Source organism: Gymnoscopelus braueri (genome assembly GCF_963280865.1).
Source record: "Gymnoscopelus braueri genome assembly, chromosome: 14".
Classification (NCBI taxonomy): domain Eukaryota; kingdom Metazoa; phylum Chordata; class Actinopteri; order Myctophiformes; family Myctophidae; genus Gymnoscopelus; species Gymnoscopelus braueri.
The window spans coordinates 18,096,211-18,121,993 of NC_137619.1; the positions used below are offsets into that span (position 1 = coordinate 18,096,211).

General features: G+C 45.0%; 1 protein-coding gene across 1 annotated transcript in view; it reads right to left on the bottom strand.

Annotated features, from left to right (window-relative positions):
- The window catches only part of inpp5a (inositol polyphosphate-5-phosphatase A), a 123,362-nt gene that overhangs the window by 24,718 nt on the left and 72,861 nt on the right, over positions 1-25,783 (bottom strand). Inside the window, exons 9-11 of the mRNA XM_080450381.1 lie at positions 24,969-25,053; positions 5,147-5,242; positions 4,437-4,511 (exon numbers count right to left, since the gene is read on the bottom strand). Of these exons, the coding sequence (XP_080306507.1) occupies positions 4,437-4,511; positions 5,147-5,242; positions 24,969-25,053 (256 nt within the window). The remainder of the gene's footprint in view (positions 1-4,436; positions 4,512-5,146; positions 5,243-24,968; positions 25,054-25,783) is intronic.

The window sequence follows — 25,783 nt, forward strand, 5'->3', positions numbered from 1 at the left end:
ATCACCAAGTGTGTGACAGCTTTCAAGTGGCAGCAGATGAGCCACTTGAACTGTTGGGGAGCGACAGTGAACCATGCGCTTCCATGAGGTGTGTGTGTGTGTGTGTGTGTGTGTGTTTATGTGTGTGTCTTAAATGAATGTTGAGTAATTCATTTATGTGACTGGAAAACCCTGCGGGCAGAAATTTCACACTACATTTCATCCTGGGTCAATTAAGCATAATGATTTGCTGGTCTGGTAGGTCAGCGAGAAGGAAGGGGGGGAAAACACACACACACACACACACACACACACATATTGGTTCAAGGCCTCATGGCGTTATAAAGCCAGGAGTAGTTTGTCTGCCAAGAAATGACCTTGGGAGTGGTATAGGGGCTGGTACAGCTCAGGAAATATCACAGACAAGAGGGGGGGGGGGGGGGGAAGAAAGAGTGAGATGAACAAGTGTCTGGGAAAAAAAACACCCTTTCAGGAGTTCCAAATCTTGACTGTGCTCCGATGAACAGTATAGTCCTAAATCAGCCTGGCTGTGATAGTGAAGATGCAGGAAGTGTGTGTGCTGGTCGATGGGGGGGGGGGGGGGGTTAAAAAAAAGAAGGAAGACAAGATCGTTGGACTCTCAACTTACCCCCCGCCCCTCACATTGCCGCAAGCTTGTCCACTGCCCGTAATTGTGCCATGATTTACGCCTTGTCAAATATCCCCGGTGACAACACCTGCTGCCATTAAAAGCCATCAATAAATGCTGGGGTGAAAGGTCATTTAATTTGATTTTTACACCTTGCACTTGGCTTTCATTGCAGTGGCCATATTTTTTCTTCTTTTTACGAGATCTTCATTATTTTGTGTGGAAAAGCGATAAACTGTCACTGTCGGCGGGGGTGTGGGGGCCAGAAGGCCAAGCCAAACACAACACCTCACCGTCACACACACTCAAGTCTCCGTTGCATCACATATTACATTATTATACGACACATTGGATTGGATCAAGTGTGTCACGCCATGGGGTCCCTTGTTAACCATATGCAAATTCAGTGGAATAATCTAATGAAAGGACGCAACACAGTCTAATAATGGCGTGGCTTCCCTGTGCAATTGAAAAGGCTTTCAGACAGATACATTGATTAGCAGTTATCTGTCTAACTGGCTTGAGGCCCCCCTACATTAATAGCCTACATCTTAAAATGTTAATAGTGGGAGAAATTGCTTTCCTCCATCCTTTTACACTGGGCTTCAGTGATATGCAGTTATCTTCAATAATTCCTACACATCACCAATGATGTGAGCTTTGTGTGCCAACGTTGCCTACAGTGCTTGCCTTGGTCTTGTGGTTCGCTCTATGCACATAGCAGCATGAGCCGAGCTGTAATTGGTGTGCTTTTGTGGGGAGAGAGATGCAGTACATACAGAGATAGAGACAGATAGAGATACAGACAAACCCTGTCCTAGGGCCTTTTCGTGAAAAAAAGTTAGAATGTACCTTTACCTACTTTTAATCCAACTCAAACCCATGGCTAACAGGGGCATGTGTTAAAGGAGGCAAATTAAAACCAACCATCCACATCAAAGTGAATTAGACTACATCACACATACTATTGCAAGAGGTGGTCAATACCCATAAAAGTCCAGTAAGCCATTCGGAATAGGCAGCAGTCGAAACTAAGAGACAGCCCGGGACCCCGTTCAGCTTGGCTCCGGTTTATATATCCTGTAAGGTCAGATTTTATTTAGCATGGCCGCTGTATTACCACTTAAGAGCTCTGACAGGTAAAATATGAAGGAAGTTTGGGAGCTGGAGCGGCGCTTGCCATTTATTTATTTATCTATCTATCTATCTCCTCCTCATCTTTAAAAAGTCCTGTGGCTGTGAGTAATGCCGCAGGCGACGCTGCGAGCATGACAAGGAGGAGCGAGGCCAGACAGCGAGGTTCATCACTCGCAGCAGGACCCCCCCCACCCCCTCCAACAACCCCCTCCACCCCCAAACACACCCACCCGCCACGGCCGGTCTCCCATCTGCCGGCACCGCGCTGATAAAGTCACAATAAAGAGATACTGAAACAAAATCAATGGCACACAGGAAGCGATGAGCCTAAAGGGGTGTGTGTGTGTGTGTGTGTGTGTGTGTGTGTGTGTGTGTGTGTGTGTGTGTGTGTGTGTGTGCACCCACACATCTGTGAGCACAAGTGGGCAGAGGGAGAACAGTAGATTCCCCCGACACTGATGCACAACACATACACAGACACGCACGTGTGCACGCAAAAACACGCGTGTCCAGACACGCACACTCCTCGCCCCTCCCCACTCTTTGCGCCTCCCGTCTCTACACAGGAGCAGCACGCACACCCCCCACCCCCCTCCCGGTGGCCCCCGCGACACCAGGAGCACCCCGGAAAATTTAATCTTCCCAAATACTCATCAGGGCTCTCCATCGTCCCAGTGTGACAGCGCGGAGGATAATTAATTATACAATTTCGATGGGAATATCGACTAAACAAACCTATTAATCATAGCAAAAGTCAATAGGCATGGACACATTCAATCATGTCCCAGCCAATGATTACTCCTCTCAAAATACAATAATTATTTTCAAGAGCTGCCTCGAATTAAATTTCTGTCAAGCCGGTACAAGTCTAGTAGTTGATGAAGGATGCAATGGATTTTTTTTCCTCTTCTTCCCCTCCGTGGCCCAGTGGAGGAGTGGGGAGAGGAGGAGGGGGGGGACATTTATCCTTTTGGAAAGGTAGTTTGTTTTATAAGGATCATAACACGGTGTGTTTAACTAGACCATGACCATCAGATTATCTCTGATGCCCCCATTATGTCATCCATCTTGCCTGGCTCGGTGAGGGGAGAGGGAGGAGAGTAGAGAGGGAGGGAGGGAGGAGGGGAAAAAAGATAGGTAGATGGAAGAGATGCCGCTGGAGCCTTTCTACAGCAACTGATGTACCTACAGCAGTGGTTCTCAAAGTGGGGTCCGGGGGGGACCCCCAGGGGTCCTTGAGGGGGTTCCCCAGCAAAATGAGTTAATACAACCTCAAAATCAGTTTAACCACTGTAACCCTATATACTTCAGCTTTTTGAAAATAGCCGATCTACAAGCTCATGACACGTGGTGAGCGTGGAGATCTGCTATAAAAATGTAATCTTGATTTAGTGTGACATTTGTGATATTTGTGAATCATTTTAACACCACAAATTGTATGGGAGACCCTGCCGCAAAATATTTTCTGATGGGGGTTAAGCAAATAATATAAATATTGACATGAAAAGGTTTGAGAACCACTTCTACAGTCAGTGTTCCTTCCTATGCAGCTTTCCTAATCAAAGCTGTATCTTTATCCATAGTATTTCACTCAACATTCTCCATTAGCTCATTTGAATGTACTGTACCAGCTCTTGTGTTGTTATGCCACAACTTTCACATGTGTGTAATAGCGGAAATTTGTGTTACTTCCTAATATGAAGCTAGATCTCATGGCAGCAAAGCTAGATATTAATTACTTACAAATTTCCCTAGTATGTCCCCCCCCCATCTTTTGCCATAACCACAGGAAAACACAGAGGGTAGAAAACAGTACCTACAATTGTCCTTTTTTTCCTTCTTTTTAAACATGCTCTCTTTCCTAGATCAATAGCTATACAATCAATCCTGTATGCATATGATTGTGACTGTGTGTGTGTGTGTGTGTGTGTGTGTGTGTGTGTGTGTGTGTGTGTGTGTGTGTGTGTGTGTGTGTGTGTGTGTGTGTGAGAAACGCGCACACGTGTCCTTCATTTAACAAGCTCTTATCTTTAAGCCACTTACAGTAATATACAGCCTTATAAAAGTGGAAGTGTGTATCAGGTGTGTGTATTCCAGCGCAGGCACTTAACACTAACCTCATCCACACTCACGTCTCATTTAAGAGGCATTCCAAAGACATTTGACCCCTCAGCTGGGACAACAAGAGTGTGTGTTAGGACAAGGAGATAGGAGCCCATCTGCGTGCCTCCGGTCAGTACTGTAAAGCCTGAGTTATACTCAGTTACGCGTCGTGTCGCACACCAAACGTAGCTGATCTACAAGCGCACAACGCCTCGCGCAACTAAGTATAAATCAAGCATAACAATTCCCAACTCTGTGCGTGAGCAATAATTATTCTACCTTTACAGTAACATCCCGGGCATGCAATCAAAAAGCCCTCAAATCAAATTGCAACTAAATAGCATTCATCCACTTCATTAGTTGCGTGTCATTCACTTGTGTTGTGGTGAACCGAACTGAAATGTGGTGAATGCCGGCCGTTGTGAGTGCGCTCAATGGGAGCTCTGAGAGAAAGTCGACCGAGTCGATAAAAGATATTAAACAAAGTAATAAATAAAAGGAAACCGGGGGAGATATGATGGGAATTGGATAAATGCGTTATGGGTTATGAAACAGTGGGGTGACTTACCGAGGTCCCATTGTTTTCCCGGAAAACGTCCTGGTTGACATAATTAAAAAGCTTCTTTTCAAGTTGAAGAACAACCTAAAACAGTGGGGAGAGGGGAAACCGTGCTCTGATTAATAGATATACTAATGTGAACTGCACTTTGTAATTAGAGCGCTAATGAACTGTACTGCACCGCGGTGACTGCGAGCGCTGTTAATTCTACACGTGTCTCATTGTGGCTTCAAGCCTATTCACACTGAAACCACCTGTAAGCCTACGCTGATTTAATATGGCAGAGTGCTTTTCCCGAGAATATGTATTTCAACAAAATGGACTGCACTCAAGGGCAATTCATTCATTTAGCTTTCTTTCATAATATCAAGATGGGTATTTTGTGGCACTGCTTGGCATTTATTTTACAAAGCAATTGAAAGGTGAACCACTAATTACACATCTTGATATAAGGCCATTTACGCTGAATGATTGAATTATAAAATATTGCCAAGTGAATTCATTTTTTCTGAAGAAAATAGTCCGCAATGTCTAGAGAAATCAATTTAGCTCAGTTAGTAAATGGAACTTAGGGAAAATCGAATTTTCTTATTACGTGCTTTATAATTCTGACTTCAACACTGACATACCTGTTGATGTTTGATGGAGTATTTTCCACATGAATAATTTTCTTCTATACTGTTTGTTTCATGGAGATAGAGATGGATAATTGAATGTACCTCTCTGTCATTGTCGCTTTCTCTGAATATTAGCTTGTCAACTTCATTGGTTTCGGTGGCTCTGACCGTCTGCATGGTGGTGGTGGAGCACAGCCTCTGTAGGAGAGAGAGAGAGAGAGAGAGAGAGTGGGTGAGGAAGAGGGGGAGGTGAATGAGGGACGTGATCACATAAAACAGGAGAAGAAGCAGAACCACAGCCATCTTCCCTTAACCCATTTAGACCTGAGGCCGATTCTACAAATGTCTTCTAAATCTTAACGGTTTTCTGAAAAATGCTTGTTTCTATGTCAGTGGTTCTCAAACTTTTTCATGTCAAGGGCCCCCAAAATTATATGTATTTGACCCCCATCTAAAATATTTTGTTCAAAAATGTTTGTTTTAAAAATGGACGCTATATTCAAAGATTTGCACACATTTTCACGATTTTTCTAAAATCGCAGCAGATCTACAAGCTTGTATATCAGCTATTTTGGAAAAATCGTGAAAATGTGCTATACAGTATACAAAATAGCTCAAATCTAAAATGACAGTGAAATACTTTCACGGTTTTAATGGGTTAAGACAAGAACAGGCAAAGACTGTCCACAAAACAAAAACATATCCTGAAAAAAAGCACATGTTGATAAAAGATCACACAAATAAAAACCTAGTATGCAGATGAGAAAATCCGCAACAAATATACAGTAAAGTTATGCACACGCACACACATACACACACACAATACTCAACACCTTGATTCAACAGCTTGAATCAAGTCACTTGTTCACTCCTCAATGTCTCCCCCAGGGTGAGTGAAAAACACAAATCCACACACACAATATTCATACACATCTATGGCAGTTGATAATGCTGAGAGGCTATATACTGTATCACACAACCCCTAGTACCCAACACCATACAGCACACTGCTACGCATTTGAATGATTTTTAAAGGACTATTCTACAAAGTACCACCTCACTGTCCCCCCTCTTTATTTAGCTCCATGTATTGACCCTATGGACCGTGTGCATGGTTAAATTCCCCTTTGTGGACTCTTTTAACAATTAGTTAAACATTCGACCATCTGTGTTTGAAGACAGTTGAATGAGGTAATCCTCCGGCCAGTGGTTCCCATACCACACTGCAGGGACGGGGAAACCTGATTGAAATTCAAAGCACAGATTAGATAATCGGGTCAGGCCAATATAACGGGCCGAAAAAAAAGGTCCTTTAGACTGAAATGTCACAAATCAGTCCTGCTTCGGACCCCGGAAAAAAAACACGTCACAGCAGATTAGGACAAACACCGTGCCCTGAGAGAAAGTGAAGCGACCATCATCAAGTCGCCCACCCCACCCCCAACCTGCGGATCCCCCCCACCCCCCACCTCCTCAAACCAGCCCCCCGTCCCTCCCCTTCCCCCCAAAAGCAACTTTCTAAAGCCCTAACAAATCGCTCCATCTTTCACTCATTTAGGCCTTCCAAATGCAGGGTCAATATGGTCCCCTGGCAGCCAAATGCTAATGCGCTTAAGTGCGCTTAAGCTGCTTTGTGCAATGAATAGGGCCAAAGAAGAGGCTAGAGAGAAGGGCAAGCCGGAGATACTTTCCCTGTCAAGAAGTCATTGTAGCTGTACCTAACACTTCAGACAATCCAGCAAAAAGTCATTTTTCACAATTCTTTACTGACAAACGTACCAAACATGGAACTCTGGTATTGTTGCTGAGCCACCTAATGTTCTATCAATTCTAGATATCAGTAACGGAAACGACAAGAAAATCAGATAAGCCTTTCAAGTTAGCTACTGATCTCTGTAATTTATGACTAGCTATTACATGCGACTATTAATGGGTATTCTATGGAGGATGGGGGATATGATGAGAATATGTTATCCTACCATCCTGTACCAGTGTTCCTCCTGAGCACACCAACTCAAATTCAAAGGAATATTATTTTAATGTGGCTCAAAAATGACTTACAATTACTAAATCCTCACTATTCATTTATCTATTTGTAACTCTGAAAGTGCACATATTTGGTGTAACCAAATGGACCCTTACCGGTCCATGTGGTTATATTTGTACACTACGAGTTAAATTAACACTCGGGATTCCTCTTATTCTTCCTCGTGAGCCCCCTTCTGTCGCCTGCTTTGCAAATCCAAAATCTGTGCAAGCAGAAATCCCAGGCCAATTCACAGGCAGCACCGAGGCCAAGAACCAGCACAGCTTATTGGTCTGAAAAAAACGTTGATATTTGGAAGACAGAGATAGACCCTCCATTCATGTTCAAATTGATTTAAATAATCCAGCAAGTGAGGTTTAGGTCAGAGAATCTGTTGCTGGAATGCAAAGGTGAATGTTACTTACAGGGCTGAACGTAGACTTTGAATTGGATAGTAATGGAATTAAATCATTCTCAGTGAGATCAATGGTGCTTGGTGCACAATGGTTTTGCAACCATGTTACACCCTGTGCCAACTGTCCCTGCATGAGAGCATCGACTAGGGGGAAAAAAGACAATTAAGCTAATGTTATGTTGTCATTGTTGGACATTCTGTTTGGATTCCTGGGTGCAAATCAAATGTTTCAGACAGATATTAGTGCCCTGCACCTTTGAACCTACAGTATGCAACACTCATCCATTTTAGATATTATTTTTTTGCATTTTCTAAATGTCAATGATTAGACTAATCTGTTTCCCCCCTTCACATGAACCCTAGCATCCCTACTGTAGAGCAAAATGTGTCTCTCATGCCAGACAATTCTTCCACAATCTTTGAATGCTACAGAGTCTGTAACTGCGCCTTGCAAAAGTTGCGAACGCAAGATGTCATCCGTTTGTAATTTCCGTTCACGTAAATATATTTTTAAAAATATATCTTTAATATATTTTAACATTTTTGCTAAGCAGCCAGCTAGATAGGCTTTGACTAATTTGATTGACAGTAGGACTTACTTCCATGAGTGCAAACGCAAAAAGAGGCCGGATATTCGCTTTTCTTCACATTCTCAGCACTTCATAATTTTCAGTACTTCATTCAGCATTAGAAAAGTGTGTGAGCCAACAACGAGACTAGGCGAAAAGAGCAGATCGTTGTGAGTTTAATAATCCTGCTATTTTCGGCAAAGATATTTAGTGCAGAGGGGAAACAAGTAGGAGGCCTAGTATAGACCCCTGGGGAACTCCGGTCAACTACTTATATAGCATTTAAGTGGTTAAATAAACGCAAATAGATTGTAATGTGTGGTATCATTCTTACGTCCATCTGACGTGTTCAGTCTGCCCGGCGTAATGATTGTAGAACGGTGGTGGTGGTGAATTGATTTATCCATTCATATGTTCATTGACTATGACCGATCAGTGTGTCATGGCGATCAGTGGCAGCTGATTGCACGCCATTGATCACTGCTCCCCTCCTGTTGTGCGCTGAGACACCTCTGTGAAAAACAGTCCCCCCCCCCCCTCTCTCTCTTCGCCCGCCCCACCTACCCACCCGTCCAGTGCATTTCTGCCCCAACACCAAGTGGCCGAGCAGAGAGTAAATGAGAACCCCATGCAGCCGCTTAACGCCAGATCACTGCAGGGATGTTCCTCTGTCCCACTGCCAGCACAGCCCAGGTGCTTGTGTAGAACAAGACATTAATGACGAGAAAAAAAACAGAAAAAGCATCAACACTTTCCATCTCCATGGCCTGAGTGAACGAGGTGTGTGTGTGTGTGTGTGTGTGTGTGTGTGTGTGTGTGTGTGTGTGTGTGTGTGTGTGTGTGTGTGTGTGTGTGTGGTGTGTGTGTGTGTGTGTGTGGGGGGGGTGTTATGGGACAGATGTTGACCAGAAGTTAACCCTATTCCTCAGGTCTAATTGTGGATCATGCATCTGGTAATAAGGGCTTCGTAATGTGACTGCTGGTAATGTTGGTAATGTGACTGCTGAGTTGATATGAGGGGGGCATGGTGGAGGCGCTGAACAGAGCACTCTCTCTCCCCTCTGCAAGTTGGCCCATCAAAGCAACCGTTTCCTAAGCGCATTACATCCAAACACGCTCTCTACCCAAATTATATTATGATATTAACATGATTCGTTTTGAGTGCAATTGCATGCCCATTTGATACATGGGAATTAGCCTTGAGGGAGGGAGCAGGACAAAGATGGAAAATGGGCATGTAAGAAAAAGAAAACAGACAAGCTAGCGTTGGCTGGAAGGCTTTATAGGCTAAATTAAGGCTGTGTCTTTGCCATTCACACCTTCAGCAGCGGCCTCTCGTAAACGGATCTTCCACAAAGTTGAGTTTTGCATTGCGGCCCTGTATCGCGGGTTGGAGGTGAATGCTGAGTGTTTGTGGAGAGCCATGGGCAGGGTGAAAGCAGGGGGGGGGGTTGGGTTCGGGGATGAGAAGTTGCGCCAGGAAAGCATTGGCTCTGCGCTTCAATGGAGGGTAATCTCATGACTGTCGCAGGAGGAAGCGGCTGTTTAAAGGAGCTCTCTATTCCAGATGCTCTCTTTAGAGGAGAGGTTAAAGCAATCTGTCCCACTTCAAAGACCAAAGAGCCATGCACGCACACACGCACATACAAATACACAGACACACACACACACACAAACCAAGCCTCCTGTCACTCGCCCTGCCCATCAGACAGATGGAGGTGATCCATTTAGCCAACACAGCAAACTCTGTGCGTTAAAATTAACATTCTGGATTTTATTGTGTACTGACACAACAAACAACACAACACCCACCAGACATGCACACAATCATTTTGGCACAAAAGTCACAGTGCTTATAACTGATGAACTGATGCCAACTTGCAGCAACATAGGACTTGACATCTCGACTATATAACCATCAATGCTGTCTCAACAACCTATGGTACTCAGTAGTCACAAACACACACTCAGTCAGTCCATGTGATGTCTCCCTTTTATTCGGCAGAGCTCTATCCCATCACGTGGCATCTATTAACTATAATTCCTAACAAACCCAGTTTAACGGCAATAAAGATAATCAATGCATATTGTTTTTCCATCAGAATGATTTATACTGTCCCCTATTGGAAATATCAGATCTACAAGCTCAAAACATGAGGGGTATAAATTAGGTGTTAATATGACTTCTGAATTGTATGTTAGTATAAGTATGCATAACTAACATAATGCAGCGTTTCCCCTGATAACCACGGGTGTCGGGCACAGCAGGGTGCCACACCTGTTGCCAACCTGAATACAACTCATTCTCCTCTCTGGCTTGTTTCATTACCATGCCGCTACTCACTAAACTCCCATTCCACCTAATATAATAAACCATGGAGTGCATTTAGGGTAAAGCAATTAAATCTCAATTGGGGGCGAGGGAGAGAGAGAGAGAGAGAGCGAGAGAGAGAGAGAGAGCCATAGATAATGAGGAGCAAATGAGAGAGAGATAAATAAATGAGAGGGACAATGACCTCAGTTTTCATTCTTCATTACCAAAGAAATAGGAGACAGGGGGCCACCCTTTTTGCCACCGGGAGCAGCATTGTCACAATGTGCCATTATTTTCCTCGCTGCCACGTAAAGCAGGGGCTGCCAACTAAGGTGGGGTTGCCAGCAACGTCTGGCAGGTTTAGCTTGAGGCGGTACGCGTCTTCCATTGCTTCCCCCTTGGTTCCGCGGCCCGACTAACCCCCTTCATCACGTCTGTCTACTGCGTTCATGATTGCTACCTCTGCCCGAGAGGGTCAAGGGGGAACCCGACGTGGGCAAAAACAAATCTGGCCCCTTGTTCCCCTGCCAGCTATTACACAGGACGGCCGGTAAATCAGCGGTGACCCTCCCTGCCCCATCTGCCTGGACAGCGGCCAGAGATATCCACTCTTTCCCAACAGCAGGCTAATTAATCCTACCCAACACAAGTGGATTCATCACTGCCACACCTAGCGAGAGGACTTAACATGGAAGCACACGGATGGCGAGTACACATATTATTATCACGCTGAAAGGGGGCTCTCCTTTAGGACGCTAGCATAGCCTATCCATGACCCACTTGGTCAATGGCTGACCCTGAGAAGCCTCGGCGGCTACTAGAAGGCAACCGCACGCACACAATACACACACTCTCTCTCCTCGCTTCCCATGAACCCTCCTGAGAGTGTATGTGTGTGTGAGGGGTTGATGGCAGGCTGCGTCGTAGGGGGTCTGGGTGGTGGTCACCTACCACGCCCACACCCAAAGCCAGCACGGAGAGGTAAAAGGGCGCGTGAGGTAGCGATAATGTGCCCTATTTATCTTGTGCATTATAACATCTGGGAAACTTCTCTAAAACAATGGTGCGCTTTGAGGGCTGCCATTCTTGTTACCTTCAGGACCTCGCAGAGGGCATTTGTCCCCTCGGAATGGATAATGGACAGGCCACAAATCATTTAGGACAACAAGACGAAAGGGTGTGAGAGTGTGTGTGTGTGTGTGTGTGTGTGAGTGCCTGTGTGTGAGAGTGTGTGCGTGCATGAATGTATGGATGTGTATGTTTTGTGAGAGTGTGTGTGTGTTCTCCCCCCCTGGTATTTAACTCCTCTGCTGGTCCATTCTGCAGGGCCCCGCAGGACAAATTGCCCTGCATGGTTGTCTTTGAGAGGCAGTGCAGCGCGCAGAGAAAGGGACAGGGCTGAAACACAAGGAACAGGCCCATAAAAATTCATCACTTTGACCCCTGTGACCCGCCGCTACTGGGGGGTTCTATACACACACACCCACGCACACACGCGCACGAGCGCATACACATGCACGGACTCCAAGCTGGGAGCAAGCACCCTGTCATTACATGCACACAATTACCTATACTTGATTCTATAAAAAAGATTCACATGCACTCTCTCGCTCTCTTTCACACATTTGCTAAAAGACACAAATGCAAACTCTCTCTCTCTCCCTCACACACACACACACACACTCACATACACCCACACACATTTTGCAGACACAAAGGCCATGGAAAGCTTTCTCCACAGGAAAAGGCCACCAGATGCTTCATTGTGACTACGTCTGTGTGTAAAGCAGTGGCAGTAAAAAGAGGGTGGGCTCTCCTGTGGCGTATTAGGCCGGTGTAAGAGAAGCACATTGTCTCATTGCCAGGCCTCTCGACACATTACTGCCACCTGTACAAAGAGAACCTAATGAGAGATTTAATCAGAGAAACCGCCCCCCGCTGCCAATTTAAGTCAGCACTTTGAAACCAATTGCGGCAGATGTCGGCAAGGCTGTTTAACGTACACGGCTCTTCTGAAGCCCCCCTCAATAAGGCCATACAGTCAAACCACCCAGTGCTCCTAATGTGGAATTCATTTGAATGTTGCTGGTTTCAGTTGTTACACTCCCAATAGGCAGCTTTGAGGCTATAAACAGCGAATGGCGATGCAATGGCCATTCACGGGTTTGTTTTTCTTGAATTCACATCTCGGCTTAATAAGGACATTAATCCTGTGAACAAGAAAACGAATTAAAATCCAACCTCGAGGCAATGATTATAGAACCTGCCAAAAGCACTGGTATTGATAAGAGTATAAATGCCTGCTAAGTACTTGAAGACATTGTGCGTCTGTTAAATTTACCTGTACCACCGCAACCCTCGCTGAAGATCAATTTGATGGAAATGGGGTTCTGGGAATTTGTTGTTGCTGGGTCAATTAGAAAATATCGAAGATCCAATCGGTGATCAGTGATTAGTTGCGGTCCAATAAAAACACATTCTGTGGAGTTCATTACCTCGCTGCTCAATAAAGATCAGCAGCAAACGGTTAATGGGAGGTCTTGTTTTTCTCCCTTCTTCAGAAGGCTAAGGTGTTGATAGTACTTCAGACATGAACTAACATATTCACACATTCAAAGAAAGACTTGTAATGACCATGACTACTTTAAGTTTAAAATAAATTCTCTGAGTGCATCTAATTTACCAGACATTGTTTTACCGTTCTGAGGAACTGAGTTACATCCTGTATATTCTTCAATGACTAATCAAGAAGTGCTATAACATAACACCCATAGAATGAAGGCAAAATGTACACACCAGGCAACATTTTAACCTCTTTTCCCGCCTTAGCCTACTGACTTGGTGAGTTACAGTTAATGGCAGGCGGGCAGGTGACCAGCAATCTGCCTCCCAGGGTGCACTGTGAGGAGAGAGACCCTAGCAAGGCACAAAACCCTCCCCATGGACGAAGAACAATGATTCATTTGGAGCACCACCCTTTAATTTGTTTGCACCATTTCATCTAAATGATGTGCTTGTCCACCAGGGCAAGGGGGAGAGAGAGAGGGAGGGACAGAAAGAGGAAGGGAGGAGTGTAAATTCAGCCAAGGAAAGGGGTTTGGAAGGAGAAAGGTATAGGGGGGAGGGAGGGGGTCTTGTCACCCCGCCACAGGGCGCTAGGCAACCATCTAGTGGGTGGGCTTTGTGATACATTTTACCAATTTTTCATGCCCATCCCTCTTGATGTGACCCCCACTCTGGGGCCTTTATGCCGCTGACAGCTCCGCGCAGGAAAACATGCTGCGGCTCTGATAGCATGAAATCGGGAACAAAGACCCCCGGGGAGAGGAGAAGGGGCCCGCCGAGGCGAGCTGTGCTCCGGTCCCGCCTGGCTCTGGACACAAACAGATGTTAGGCCAGCCCCGGCCCTCTTGCCCCCCCCCCCTGAAAGAGGAGGCCTTGTCGGTGCAATGGTCCTGAGATGCATTGTTTCACGCCTCCTCTAAGACAAAAAGGGAAGCCACTCCTTCTGAAAGTGACCGGCAATATGGCCGTCACAGATAAATCACAGAGGGAGGGTTGAGAGAAAAGGCCCATGAATTCTCAATGTGCCACTTAATGGGCCCTCTTAAATATGATGGGATTATTTGTGCGCTGGTGTGAATGGAGCCCGGTCGACTCTTAATGTCAGTGGGCAGAGTTGTTTAAAAGCCCAGGGTGCCAACGCTGGCTTTTTACAGCTGTGTTACAATGAGCCATTCTGTAGAAACATCACTCTGTGACTGACAGTAGAGCTGCCCATCCACAAACCAATCACCATATCACCTCCTTTATCAGCACTGATGCTTTTTCTGTCGTTTCTGACCGGAATGTATTATTCTAAACTTTGCCTACAGCCAAAATTACACAATGTCCAGACTTGACTTCATATAAACTGTAAGTCGATAGTTGATACAAATAGTGAATTTACTGATTCTCAAAGAAATCTCTCAGGAAAAGGGCTCATATGGAATACTCAAGGTGAACTCAACTGCAGAAACTAAACTAAGCTGTAGTGGGGGATAGTAGTGAGAATGCTGGCTGGCTGGCTGACGTGCGCGCGCGCGCGTGTAAACCATTACATAACCCCTGAGACAACATGCACCATCCTGGGACTTGCTTGGCACCCCCTCCATCCTTGGGAAAAGAAAAACTATTATTGTGCACTGGCTTTGCAGAGGAGTACATTAGTCTTGCAGACTGACATCATACATGCAGGGACTCTATGCAGCAGGCACAAAGACACTCCTATCCTTCACAGTTTATGCCACATCTCATTTGGACTAAATAAAAAAAAAAGAGTCACAGTTAGCTGTTCCTTCCTGTGTTTTCAAAGGGCCCAGGTCCATTCTGACTAACAAAGGACGGAGGGAACAATCAGTCTAGGAAACTGCACGAGACAAAACAGATGAGGAAAAATCGAGGGGCAAAGCGAAAGTTGATCATGCATGATTTATAGGGAAATTACACCGCTGGAATAAAGTAGCGGTTAAAATAAGGAACAAAAATTCAATAAAACCATTGAATCGAGTCAGATTGATGGACTGATTAGATTATTTCAGAAATGACATTCGGTGCTTTAATATTATGAGCATAATCTTGACAGCCATCACAGAATGAAAGCAAATAAATACAAGGCAAGAGTCTTGTCATCCTGTCATCTTTAACAATCTGCTGATTGTGCAATTTATGTGTATACACACAAACACTTATTTTGACTTTCACTGAGGCACACACACACACCAGCCTAATGGGGCTCCTTATAATATTGAGCATGAATCATCTTACACCGAACCTACAGCGGTAGCCAAGTGCACGTTTGTCCATCCTGTCTCTGCGCCATGCCAAGAGCTTGTACCTAATTTCCTCTGCATAAAATGCTTCTCTCACCCACTCTCACCAACAAGAGCTCATTTGTAAGAAGGGGGCTCCCTGAAGGAGACAAAACATCTCGTTGCTTTCTCGCGGCAGTCTTTCCTGGTGGCAGTGAAAGGGCCTGAACCCTAGAGCTGTGGTATAGACCGATGACTAGGGCTGTGGAATGTTTTGGAGGAAAGAGAGATGGGCAGAATGTTTAACCACATGAACCCCTATAACGCCCCTATTCTGGGGCATAGCCAACATAGGTGAACATTCTGCAAAAAGAGGCGACCGTTGCGAGAAGTTGTTTGTAGATCTGCTATTTTCAAGATGATGGGACCAAGTCTGTGGGACCCTAGTCAGCGAAGTACATAGGGTTTAAGTTGTTAACCTCTTGCTACCAAGGAGAAAAAAGGCCTGATTTCACAAAGATTTCGGTGTTGGCAGATCACGCGCCAATCCCTGACCACTAGGTTTAAACATGCAAGTGAGCTTGTGCCACGGGACAGTGGCGGTGCAGTCCATGATATCTGCTACTCACTGGTGACTGACCAGTACAGTGCAAGCACCCTATTAGTGGATATCATGTGCTATAAGAGCAGTAATTGCGTGCACATTGCTGTAGTGTTATACACATCATCATACTCCATGCATTATAATTAGTGCTTGTCTGGCAAAAGCTGTGCCCTACCTTTTAACTCAAATGAGGAAACAAAAAATGTAACATTTCCTAGAGCACTGCGTCTTGCACACAGAGTGACGGCTCAACAGTATGTTATAAAGCAGTGGTTCTCAAAAGTGGGGTCCAGGGGCTCTCAGGGTTCCTCGAGGGGGTTCCAAATGGACCCGGTCCCTTGCAGGTCTGCAAGTCTGAGAGTGTAAAATGGAACCAAATGAACCTTTGCAGGTCCATTTGTTTCCATTTGTGTACTCACTGGTACAAAGAATGAGGTAATAACAATGGGGCCCCTTACCCCCGCTATATCTGACAGAACCAGCACTTGAGACATAGGCAGGCACTAGTGAACCCATACAGTACATGCAACTTGTGAGTTGCACGTTGTTTGAGGTTCATGCAACATTATTTATACATTAAACATTTAAAACGTAATCAAAACAACTACTGTACAGTTTGACTGTAAACATTTATAGACCTTTAATTAGTTTAAACAAATGTAATTTGCTATCCTGTCATAATACTTTTTCCTTGGGTTGACGTCACAAACTCCTGTTTGTTGCCGTTTACACTGTCAGCTGATCGCAATAAATTAGTATCAGCTGGTCATAGTAATACACAACTTAAAAGTCATGCGACGTGATAGACATATCCTTGCATGACCATTTCCACTTGGTGCAACTAAGCTGCATGCAACTTCTCAGTTAATTGCAATGAGCAGTGCTACTCTAATGAAATTTCACTTGCATACAACCATATAATATATGTTTCCAGTGTAACGCTGGCCGTAGTGGGCGCCTGAGGGGTAACTCAGGCTACGTCGCTGACCGGGTCCAACCCTGGGAAGCCCAACACAGCAGCACTTGCACCCCCAACTCCCAGGCGCTGCTGGTGCCAGGCTCTGTGCTCATCGCTGTTTGGTCGGTCACGCCATCCTAGCATTGGCATGGTGTGCCCAGCTGCCAGCCACAGCACCCCAACACCCTCTCCCCCCGGCACACAATGGCAATAAGCATGGCTGGCGCCGGGCTCAAACGGCCTGTTGTTAATGAGCAGGACGAACAGAAGCCACTGCTTGTTCTTCAATTTGCCAGCGTTTTAATGATATGGACAGCGCTTCCATCAAAGCCACATTGCTCATGTTACACCCTCATAGCTCAACTCTTTCGCCCTCTCTCTTTCCTCCGTGTATTCATTAGCATCTAACACAAACACAGAGAGGAGCAGAGAGAAGAGCCACTGTTGTCCAGAGGGAATAGTCTCCCCTCTATATCCAGACTGCTTATCTCCGATATAATGGGCCCTCATTGTGATAGATTGGACTCCACTAGTCAGATAATATGCCTTTATTGTATTGTACGGAAACGTCTCTGTCACAGTGCTCTGGCATGGGTCAAAACTGAGCTTTCAAACGGTTCCTGGGCGTTTGTTTTAACCTGCATGGAGTGCCATATGGGTGGGGTCTAACTGCATCAGGACAACCCAGATATTGACAAATTACCTGACACTCAAAGATAAGTGTATTGATTTAGTAGGCAAAACAAAGCATGACAACCATCTGTAAACACAATTGACCCAGGTCTGGTAACAAAAGAGCACGAAACAACAACCCTCTGGGGCAATTACAGCTTCACATTTAAGAGTGAAATAATTGAATTACCACGCATAATATGATAATAGTTTACTGTATACCCTGGGGTATCATGACAATAAAACAAAATAATAGATACAAATGTGTAATGTATAATGACTTTCTGATTAGTTAAGTATTATTGTTTGGTATAAGCCGGCATTGGTTCTCAATGTGGGGTCCAGGGACCCCAAGGGGTCCTGGGGGGGTACCAGGGGGTCCCTAGCAAGATTTGTTAATATAGCGCCACAATCATTTTAACCACTTTAACCATATTTTACACTTTGGCTATTCAAAAATAGCAGATCTACAAGCTCATAGCGCGGCACAGAGTGCCGCGCTATGAGCTTGTAGATCTGCTATTTTTGAAAAATCCCTGGCACAAAATGTTTTTGAGATGGGGGTCCGCAGCCAAATACATATCATTTTGGGGGTCCTTCACATGAAAAAGTTTGAGAACCACTGGTATAAGGACTGGTGTGGGTTTGTGTGTGGGTTTGTGTGTGTGTGTGTGTGTGTGTGTGTGCGCGCGCGTCTGTATTTACATGGATTTCCATGTAGCTGGGAAACTGATGGCAGCCAGGAAGGGTCATGGTCCCCAGTGTCGCAGGTCCCTCAGAACAGAGGCCCAATCAGTGCTAGCCCACTGGTTAATGGATGGATGGCCCCCAAAATTAATTAGCCTGACTAATGTAGTGTACACTTAATTATACTGGCTGCCTTTTGATTTATAGCAGGCCAGACACACATACACACACGATAGTTCAAGTCTGTCTAAAAAGGAGGGGGGATTAAAAAAATACATTTAACCACTACTGGTGAAATTATTTCCCCAGAAAAGGGTTCACCAACTGGGACAATGTCCAGCTGCATTACATCAGTAATCAGTTTCAACTTGAGGGTAGTGATGCAAAGTGTATGACAATGTAGACATTAGACAAACATGAGGAAATATTAAACTACAAATAAACTAAATTGATGGACCATTCAAGGACAAAATACTGCCCACATGTGGACGCACACACACACACACGCACACACACAGAGAACTTGGGATTTAAAACTGAGAAATGTCCAGAGCATGGCTCCCCAAAATGCCTTACGTCGTTTTTTGGGCGTGTGTGAGAGACCAGAATGTGAGAAAAATGAATGATCCATCATTCTGGCTTACCATTACAGAGCCATTTTACAGCATTTATTAGGAGTGAGGCTAATCCACGGCCCCACCTTTAATTTCATGCTCCTCAAGTGAGGGAAAGGACGGAGGACAAAAGGCGGGAAGATTGATGCACGGGACGGCCCCCTGCACTTCACGCAAGGCACAGACAGGGAGCGCTGCTCAAAAACACTCCCCAGGGCTGAAACTCTTTCAAATAGCAGGAGCAACGAGAGGCCAGCTAGCCTAATGAAATCTGCCCATGTAGCAGCAGATCAGCTCCAATTAAAAACAGGCCCACGCCATGTCACGGGGACAGTAGATCAAGTCCGCAATTAACCTTACGGCTGGCCTCTATCAATCCTTAAATTGGAGCGGGCCGGCCAGCAGCACACAATCTCTGCAGATATTAAATTTACGTTCTATTAAGTTTAATTAGGAAGGATTTTAAATATACTGGGAGTCCAGGCACGGAGCCCTGGGCCTGTCATTGGCACCGCTGATTCACGACCACGGGACACCTCTGGACACACACACGGACACACACACACACACACACACTACACCTCTTCTACAGCCACAACCTCTCTCCACCAGGCTAGTCCAGGACACACTGAGCCCACCCACAGGTGGTCGCTCTGCTACAACCCTGCACACACACACCCCTCTATTGACATTACATTAAAGGAGAATAAGCTAAGAAGCATGTTACAATGTGGGCAACATCACGTATTGGCTAACAGCCCGAGATATTTGACACCTGCAGCAGTAGGCTAGTTGGCCACAAAAAAACATCAGCTAAAAACGTCGCAAAAAGGCGAGCCCTTTTCCCTGGCTGGGATTTCCCCCAAATCATTAAACTGGCCTGAAAAGTGTCCATGCCGCAACTTTAAAAGCTCGAAAGCCTTTAACACATTGACCGCCGGGCCCGTAGTTCTACGGGCCGTTAAATCCAACGGTTAAGCGCCGATCCCGTAGCCTACGGGCTGTGGTGCCTTTTCCTTTTTTTCGAAAAAACTTTTTTTTTTCAATTTTCTAGGGGAACCATTTTCAGTGTAACACCACCCGATGTCGACCGGAAGTGCGATCCCGTTTTTTGTTTCCCGTCTGCCTCCATTCTAAGTCGTACACAAAAACCCCTGTAAACCTATGTAGTTTTTCATTCTCGCATTTCCCATGTTAACATAAACGGTCAGAACTCAAACATGGCGGCTCCGTTTGACACGTGGTTTGGACTGGTACACGCAGGGAGATGTCGCCGATGTAAACAGACCGTGTACGGCTCAATCTTAAGGATTTTAACAAGATCTATGGCGACGTGAAAAAAACAAAAAACAACAATAAAACGTTGGCACTGGTGAGTACATTATGAGATTAACCTCTGGCGGTCAATGTGTTAATACATGGTTGATTAACAACATGCATCAACACATCCGTCCACCTCCACCCATCTCAAGCTTGGCCGACCTCGTCCCCACACACCCTGGGACACCTGCATCTCTCTCCTCTGGATGGGACACCACCCAGGCCAGCCCAGGCTCCCATGTCGTCCAGTGTAGGACCTGGAAGCTTTGTGAACCTCATTCCAAGATAGGTGGGGGTACCAGACCCCCCCCCCCACCCCCCCATTCCAGGGGAGAAAAGGAGTGTAGGTGGGGGTACCACCAGACCACCTCTGGGCAGCTCAGCCCCAGCATTAGTCTCCACGTGGCTGTGTCTTTTGTCCGCCAGTCAAAGGGCCACTGAATGGGGGTCAATTGAAGCCAATTCCCTCTGTCGGTCACAATTAATGGGGCAGCCCTGGTGGAGGGAGGGGGGGTGCAGGCCTCTGGATACTGATCCTGCTGTACAAGCATGCCAGGAATTGGCCACCTGTGTCCAACCCTGGGACAATGTCATACCCATCTCACCCCCCCCAGCCCACCTCCTATTCCGCGCAAGCATGCATGCATGCATGCACGCACGCACGCACAGACAGATACATTTATAAACGTCCCCCCCATTCTCTCTTACCCACCCACCCACCCAAAAAAGGAAGGATGGGTGTGAGAAAGGAGTGGCTGGCGGCTGTACAGAGCATAGACATCCACAATGGATCCAACACACCGATGAAGAGGAGCAGTGTAGCATGCAGCTGTTCAGAAATGTACTGAGAGTGTTTTTCTAAAATTAATCATTGGCTCTTCTCACAAGGTAGGGGCTCTGCAATGGGTGTTCTAGGAGCATCCCCAAAAGTGTTTTAACATTTTCGCCTGTAATGACTAGCTCATATTAGGGAGGCCAAAGTTAAAACATGTTTTAATAGAATTTCATCCATTGAGCACATTCATTCATTCATTGGGCTGTCACGATTACAACATTTAAGTTGACGATTAATTGTCACACAAATAATTGCGATTAACGATTTTATTGTGTTTTTGGCATTGAACAATGGAACAAAAATTTAAAAAAACGCCTTTTAGGCTTCGTAATCAAAAATTCCACTTTGTGACGCTTTGTAAGCTTGTAGATCTGCCATTTCTGCTTTTTGTATGAATCTTTCGATTATGACAATTCTCTGCAGATATTATTATTGCGATTATCTCAAATAATTGCGATTACACGAGGATGTAATAATTGCGACAGGCCTATTCATTCATTCATCCATCTGTGTAAATCAACAATATGTCCATGGCAAAAAAACCTCCTACGATCACAAAGGGAGAGACAGAGAGAGAGTGTGTGTGTGAGAGTAAAAAGAGTGAGCATGAGTGTGTGGGCCGCAGTGGGTCCGAATCAATCTTCGGATAAGTATGGAAGATCGATCCGACACAGGCCCCTCCCTTCTACAGTCAAGCACTCTGGTGGATGTGTGCTAATTGTCCTGCTGACATTAATTGTCATTAAAAGGGCCTAAAACGGCCTCTTGGCTGTGAGTTACGTGCCACGTTCGAGACTTTACGCCCCCCCATTTGTTTACCGGTGACATCATTGCTCTTCTACCACTAACATGCAAGTCGCTGTTAACCCATTCAATCCGGGAACGAACGTATCAACAAATGTCTTCTAAATCTTCTAAAACTGGTTTCTGAAAAACGTATGTTTTTATATCCGTGGCGCTCAAACCTTTTCATGTCAAGGACCCCCCAAAATTATATGTATTTGTATTTGACAAATTATTTAGTTCCAGGGACCCACAGAAGCAAATATTTGTTACAAATGTTCGCTTTAAAAATATATATATATTCAAAGATTTGCACAAAAAAAAAAAAATCACGACTTTTCAAAAAATAGCAGATCTACAAGCTCATAGCGCGGCACCGAGTGCCGCGCTATGAGCTTGTAGATCTGCTATTTTTTGAATAGCCAAAGTATAAAAATAATGGTTACAGCTAAAAATCTAAAATAACACAGACGCGTTACAGGATTGAATGGGTTAAATCAGACAGTTTCAGGCGCTGCGTGGGATGGGTTTATACGAGGCGATCGCTGCTCCTTTAATGAGCGTCTCACAAAGATGACATCATCAGCCACTGGCGATGTCCCCCCCCCCCCCCATTAAATGGGCTGTGTGGTATGTATAAGTAGGCTCTATCAAAGAGGGGAGGGGGGGGGGGGGGTTTAACAGTGTGACTGGTGGTTTCATTCCACCGCTCTAACTTCCTGAGGGTCTCTCGAGTCTAAAGAGAGCCCCCCCGCAATGCCTGCCTGCCCCCCTTCAAACAGGGCAAATCAATCAGATACATCTGGCCTAACAAATTGGTGCCTGTGTGTGTCCTGTGTGCATGAGAGTGGGGCCTAAGGTGCATAAGAAAGGAGCCGGGGCGGTGGGGGGACGGACACACGGGGGCAGAGACACGGACACACACCGATGCAGGGCCCCTTACACATCCCTGGAAAAGGGGTCGTGACCCCCGCTCCACTTAAACAGCGTTTCGGAGTGGTAGGGACAGAGGAGAGGGTATAGCGCTTACCTACCACAGCGTAGTGTGGAGGGTCGCCAAGAAAACAATATGATAGCCTTTTTGCATCCCTTTTGGCTAGGTGTCTGATACTGCGTAAATGGAAAGAACAATTCCCACCAACTTTTAAAATCATGGGTTAATGATATTATGCATCACTTGACTTTGGATACATTTGTTACTCCACAAGGGGGTGTGCTTTGAAATTTTACACCATCTGGCAACCTTTTTTAACATATATAGAGAGAGGATGAATGCTGCTGATTAATGACCCATAATACTGTATTTGTTTTTGCATTATTTTATTTTTTTGTGTATTTTCATTTTTTATTTCATTTAATTGAATACATATTCTACTGTGTATACTTAACTTATTTGACTTGCTTTTATCCATGTTTTACTTTTTCTTTCAACTTTCATTGCAAATGTTACCAGGGTTGTGGCTCTTTCGGAGCGGGAACTTTGAGGGGTGGGAGGGGTAACACACACTGATTTTGTGTGCTTTTGTCTTATTGACCTTATTGATTGTATGTGAGTTGGAAAATACCAATAAAGAAACCTTGGACAAAAAGAGTAATGTGGAGGAGGGGGCGTCATCTCGATTAGAAATAGAAGATAGACACAGATAGGCTAGGGCGATGACCAAATCATCTCACACAAACACACCTGAGTCTATATTTCATTGATTGATTCAGTTTGGTTGGTTGGTTCCAGCGTACAATCGTTTCCCTGCCAACGTGGAGTGCACCTGCGTGCTTTAAAACACACGGAAATGTTATTACGATTCATACTGACAGATGGTATCCAAAATATAATCTTAATCAGATCTAATGAGATGTATTTTAATGCTAGGCTAGCCATGATTATAAGTTAATATAAAATGCCGTCCTCCTGCCAGCCTCCTCAATAGCTCCAGTGTTTGCACATCTGCTGTTGCTGATGTGGAATTAGTATCTTGACTTGTTATCGCTACAGCAACGTGTATATCTGCACATGACCAGAGCCTAACGTGATCCAATTAGAGCACCGAAATCCAATGTACCGCAGAGATTCCCAGGCGATCAATGGCTACACTTGGGTACAGCGCAAGCCAAACATACAGTGCAAAAAAAAAAAAAAAGTGCTGACATGAACAAAATGCTTCTGAGTGAAAACATATGACCTCTCCATCCCCGTTTTGAGGTGAGGCAGAAAAAGGAGGGCAATTTGATGCGCCCCATAGTGGTCGGATGTCTAAAGTGCGGCCTACATCAAAAGCTCTCTCCTAGCTTACCTCACAGGATGAAGTCCTTCCTGAGTCATTTGAGCAAAACCCTCTCCATTCAGAGAGCTTCCCCTCCTCTTTCCTTCTGCTTTGAATGGGGCTCTGGTTGAAATGAACAATGCCCACACCTTGAACAGGCCCTCTGATACGGCAGCCATTGTGTTTGAAAGAGAGGGGGTCACCCAGACTCACCCACCCTCCCAACACTCACTCTCTCACACACACATACACACACACGAGTTGTTGTCCTTCTCAGTTATCATTGGGCACCACTGTCTACCCCTTTATGGCACGTTATGCCACTGACCCCCAATCTCCTCATGAGGAATGCTGAATGACTGCACAACACTGCCTCTCCCTGACCTCATTTGCACCAAGAGAAGGGGAGGGGGAGGAGGAAGGAGGAGGGGGCAGCCAGGGAGGAAGGGAGAGAGAAAGAGAAGTGAATGGCACCATAACATAACAATGCACTTGGAGGCTCAGTTGGCAAACACAGCTGGGCCAGCCACAGTAGAGCAGATAATGAACCATAACTCTAAGGGCACAGTGGGCTACCAAAGTTACTTGGAATTTACAGCAACACACACACACCCACACACACAAACACGATGCATACATACATACATACTGTACATATTCTAATACATAAAGAAATGTATCACACAGACTCATGCATGCTTAACCACATAGACTCTGGCGTCCCTATATTGGGCATGTCATGCCCATGTTTTTTCTTTTTCACTTTTCAGAAATGTCCAAAAGTTGCAAAAATAGCATATCTGCAAACTCACGACGTAGCAAAATATGACACGTTGTGTCCATTTAGATTGTCTTTTTTCATTGCATGACAAAGTATTTAGCATTAGTATTTAGTATTTTAAGTGGTTAAGTTATTAACCACTTAATAATAACCACTTATTGTGCATGTAAACACACCTCCCTGCAAACACACACACACGTTTTGGGGTGCTGGACACAGATCTGGAGCTGGAAATACACACAAATCATTAGGCCTGCCATCATTCATATTTCGGCTATGATCCAAAACCACTCACCTCAATAACCTCCTTTGAGTCCAACCTGAAGTTGAAGTCCCCGAAGACAAAATATGGCAGCCTCTCATACCGCTGGTCCGTGATTCTGCAAAATGACACAAGTTATCACTGAGGTGGTTTCAAACAGTCAGCAGTTGATTCATCTGTGATGGATCCTGGCAGGGTATCCAATTAATAAGGGCCGCAGCATCCGACAAATATTGATCCTCCAAAAAAAGTTGATTCTAAAAAACTGTTTGCTGCAGGAAAACATTTCTAATGAAATGCATTCCAAGAGGCCTCTGAAAATGATTATTAAACATACAATTATTAAAAAATATACTGCATCATGATAAAACACATTACCCTGAAATGCATAAAAAGATTATGAGTTGCAGTTTGTGATTGGCTGAACAGGTCAAGTGCTGATTCCCCTGATCTAAGGTTTTTGCTTAATGAGGACCACAGCACCACCTGGTGGTCTGCACACCTTAGGGGGAGAAAAGCGTTTCACCTTGAGTGAGGAGAAACAAAAAAATGTGTGTTTGCAAATTGTCTCTGTAGCCATTTAAGTGAATGCTTTTGGACTGGCCTTTTGTTTTTTATGGTTTGCTTTTTATGGCATTCGTGATTTATCGTGACAGTAAAAAGTATAGAGGGGACCAAAAGATGGCAGAGAGACAGAAAGGATGATGGGGTACGTACTGTCTGGGATGTGACGAGGAACACCCACAAAATAAAGAAAGAAAGAAACATAAAGAAGCAATAATGAAGAGCACAGGAAGTACACTGTAAAATCATGAGTATTATTATTTAACTATGAGAGTGTACAAATG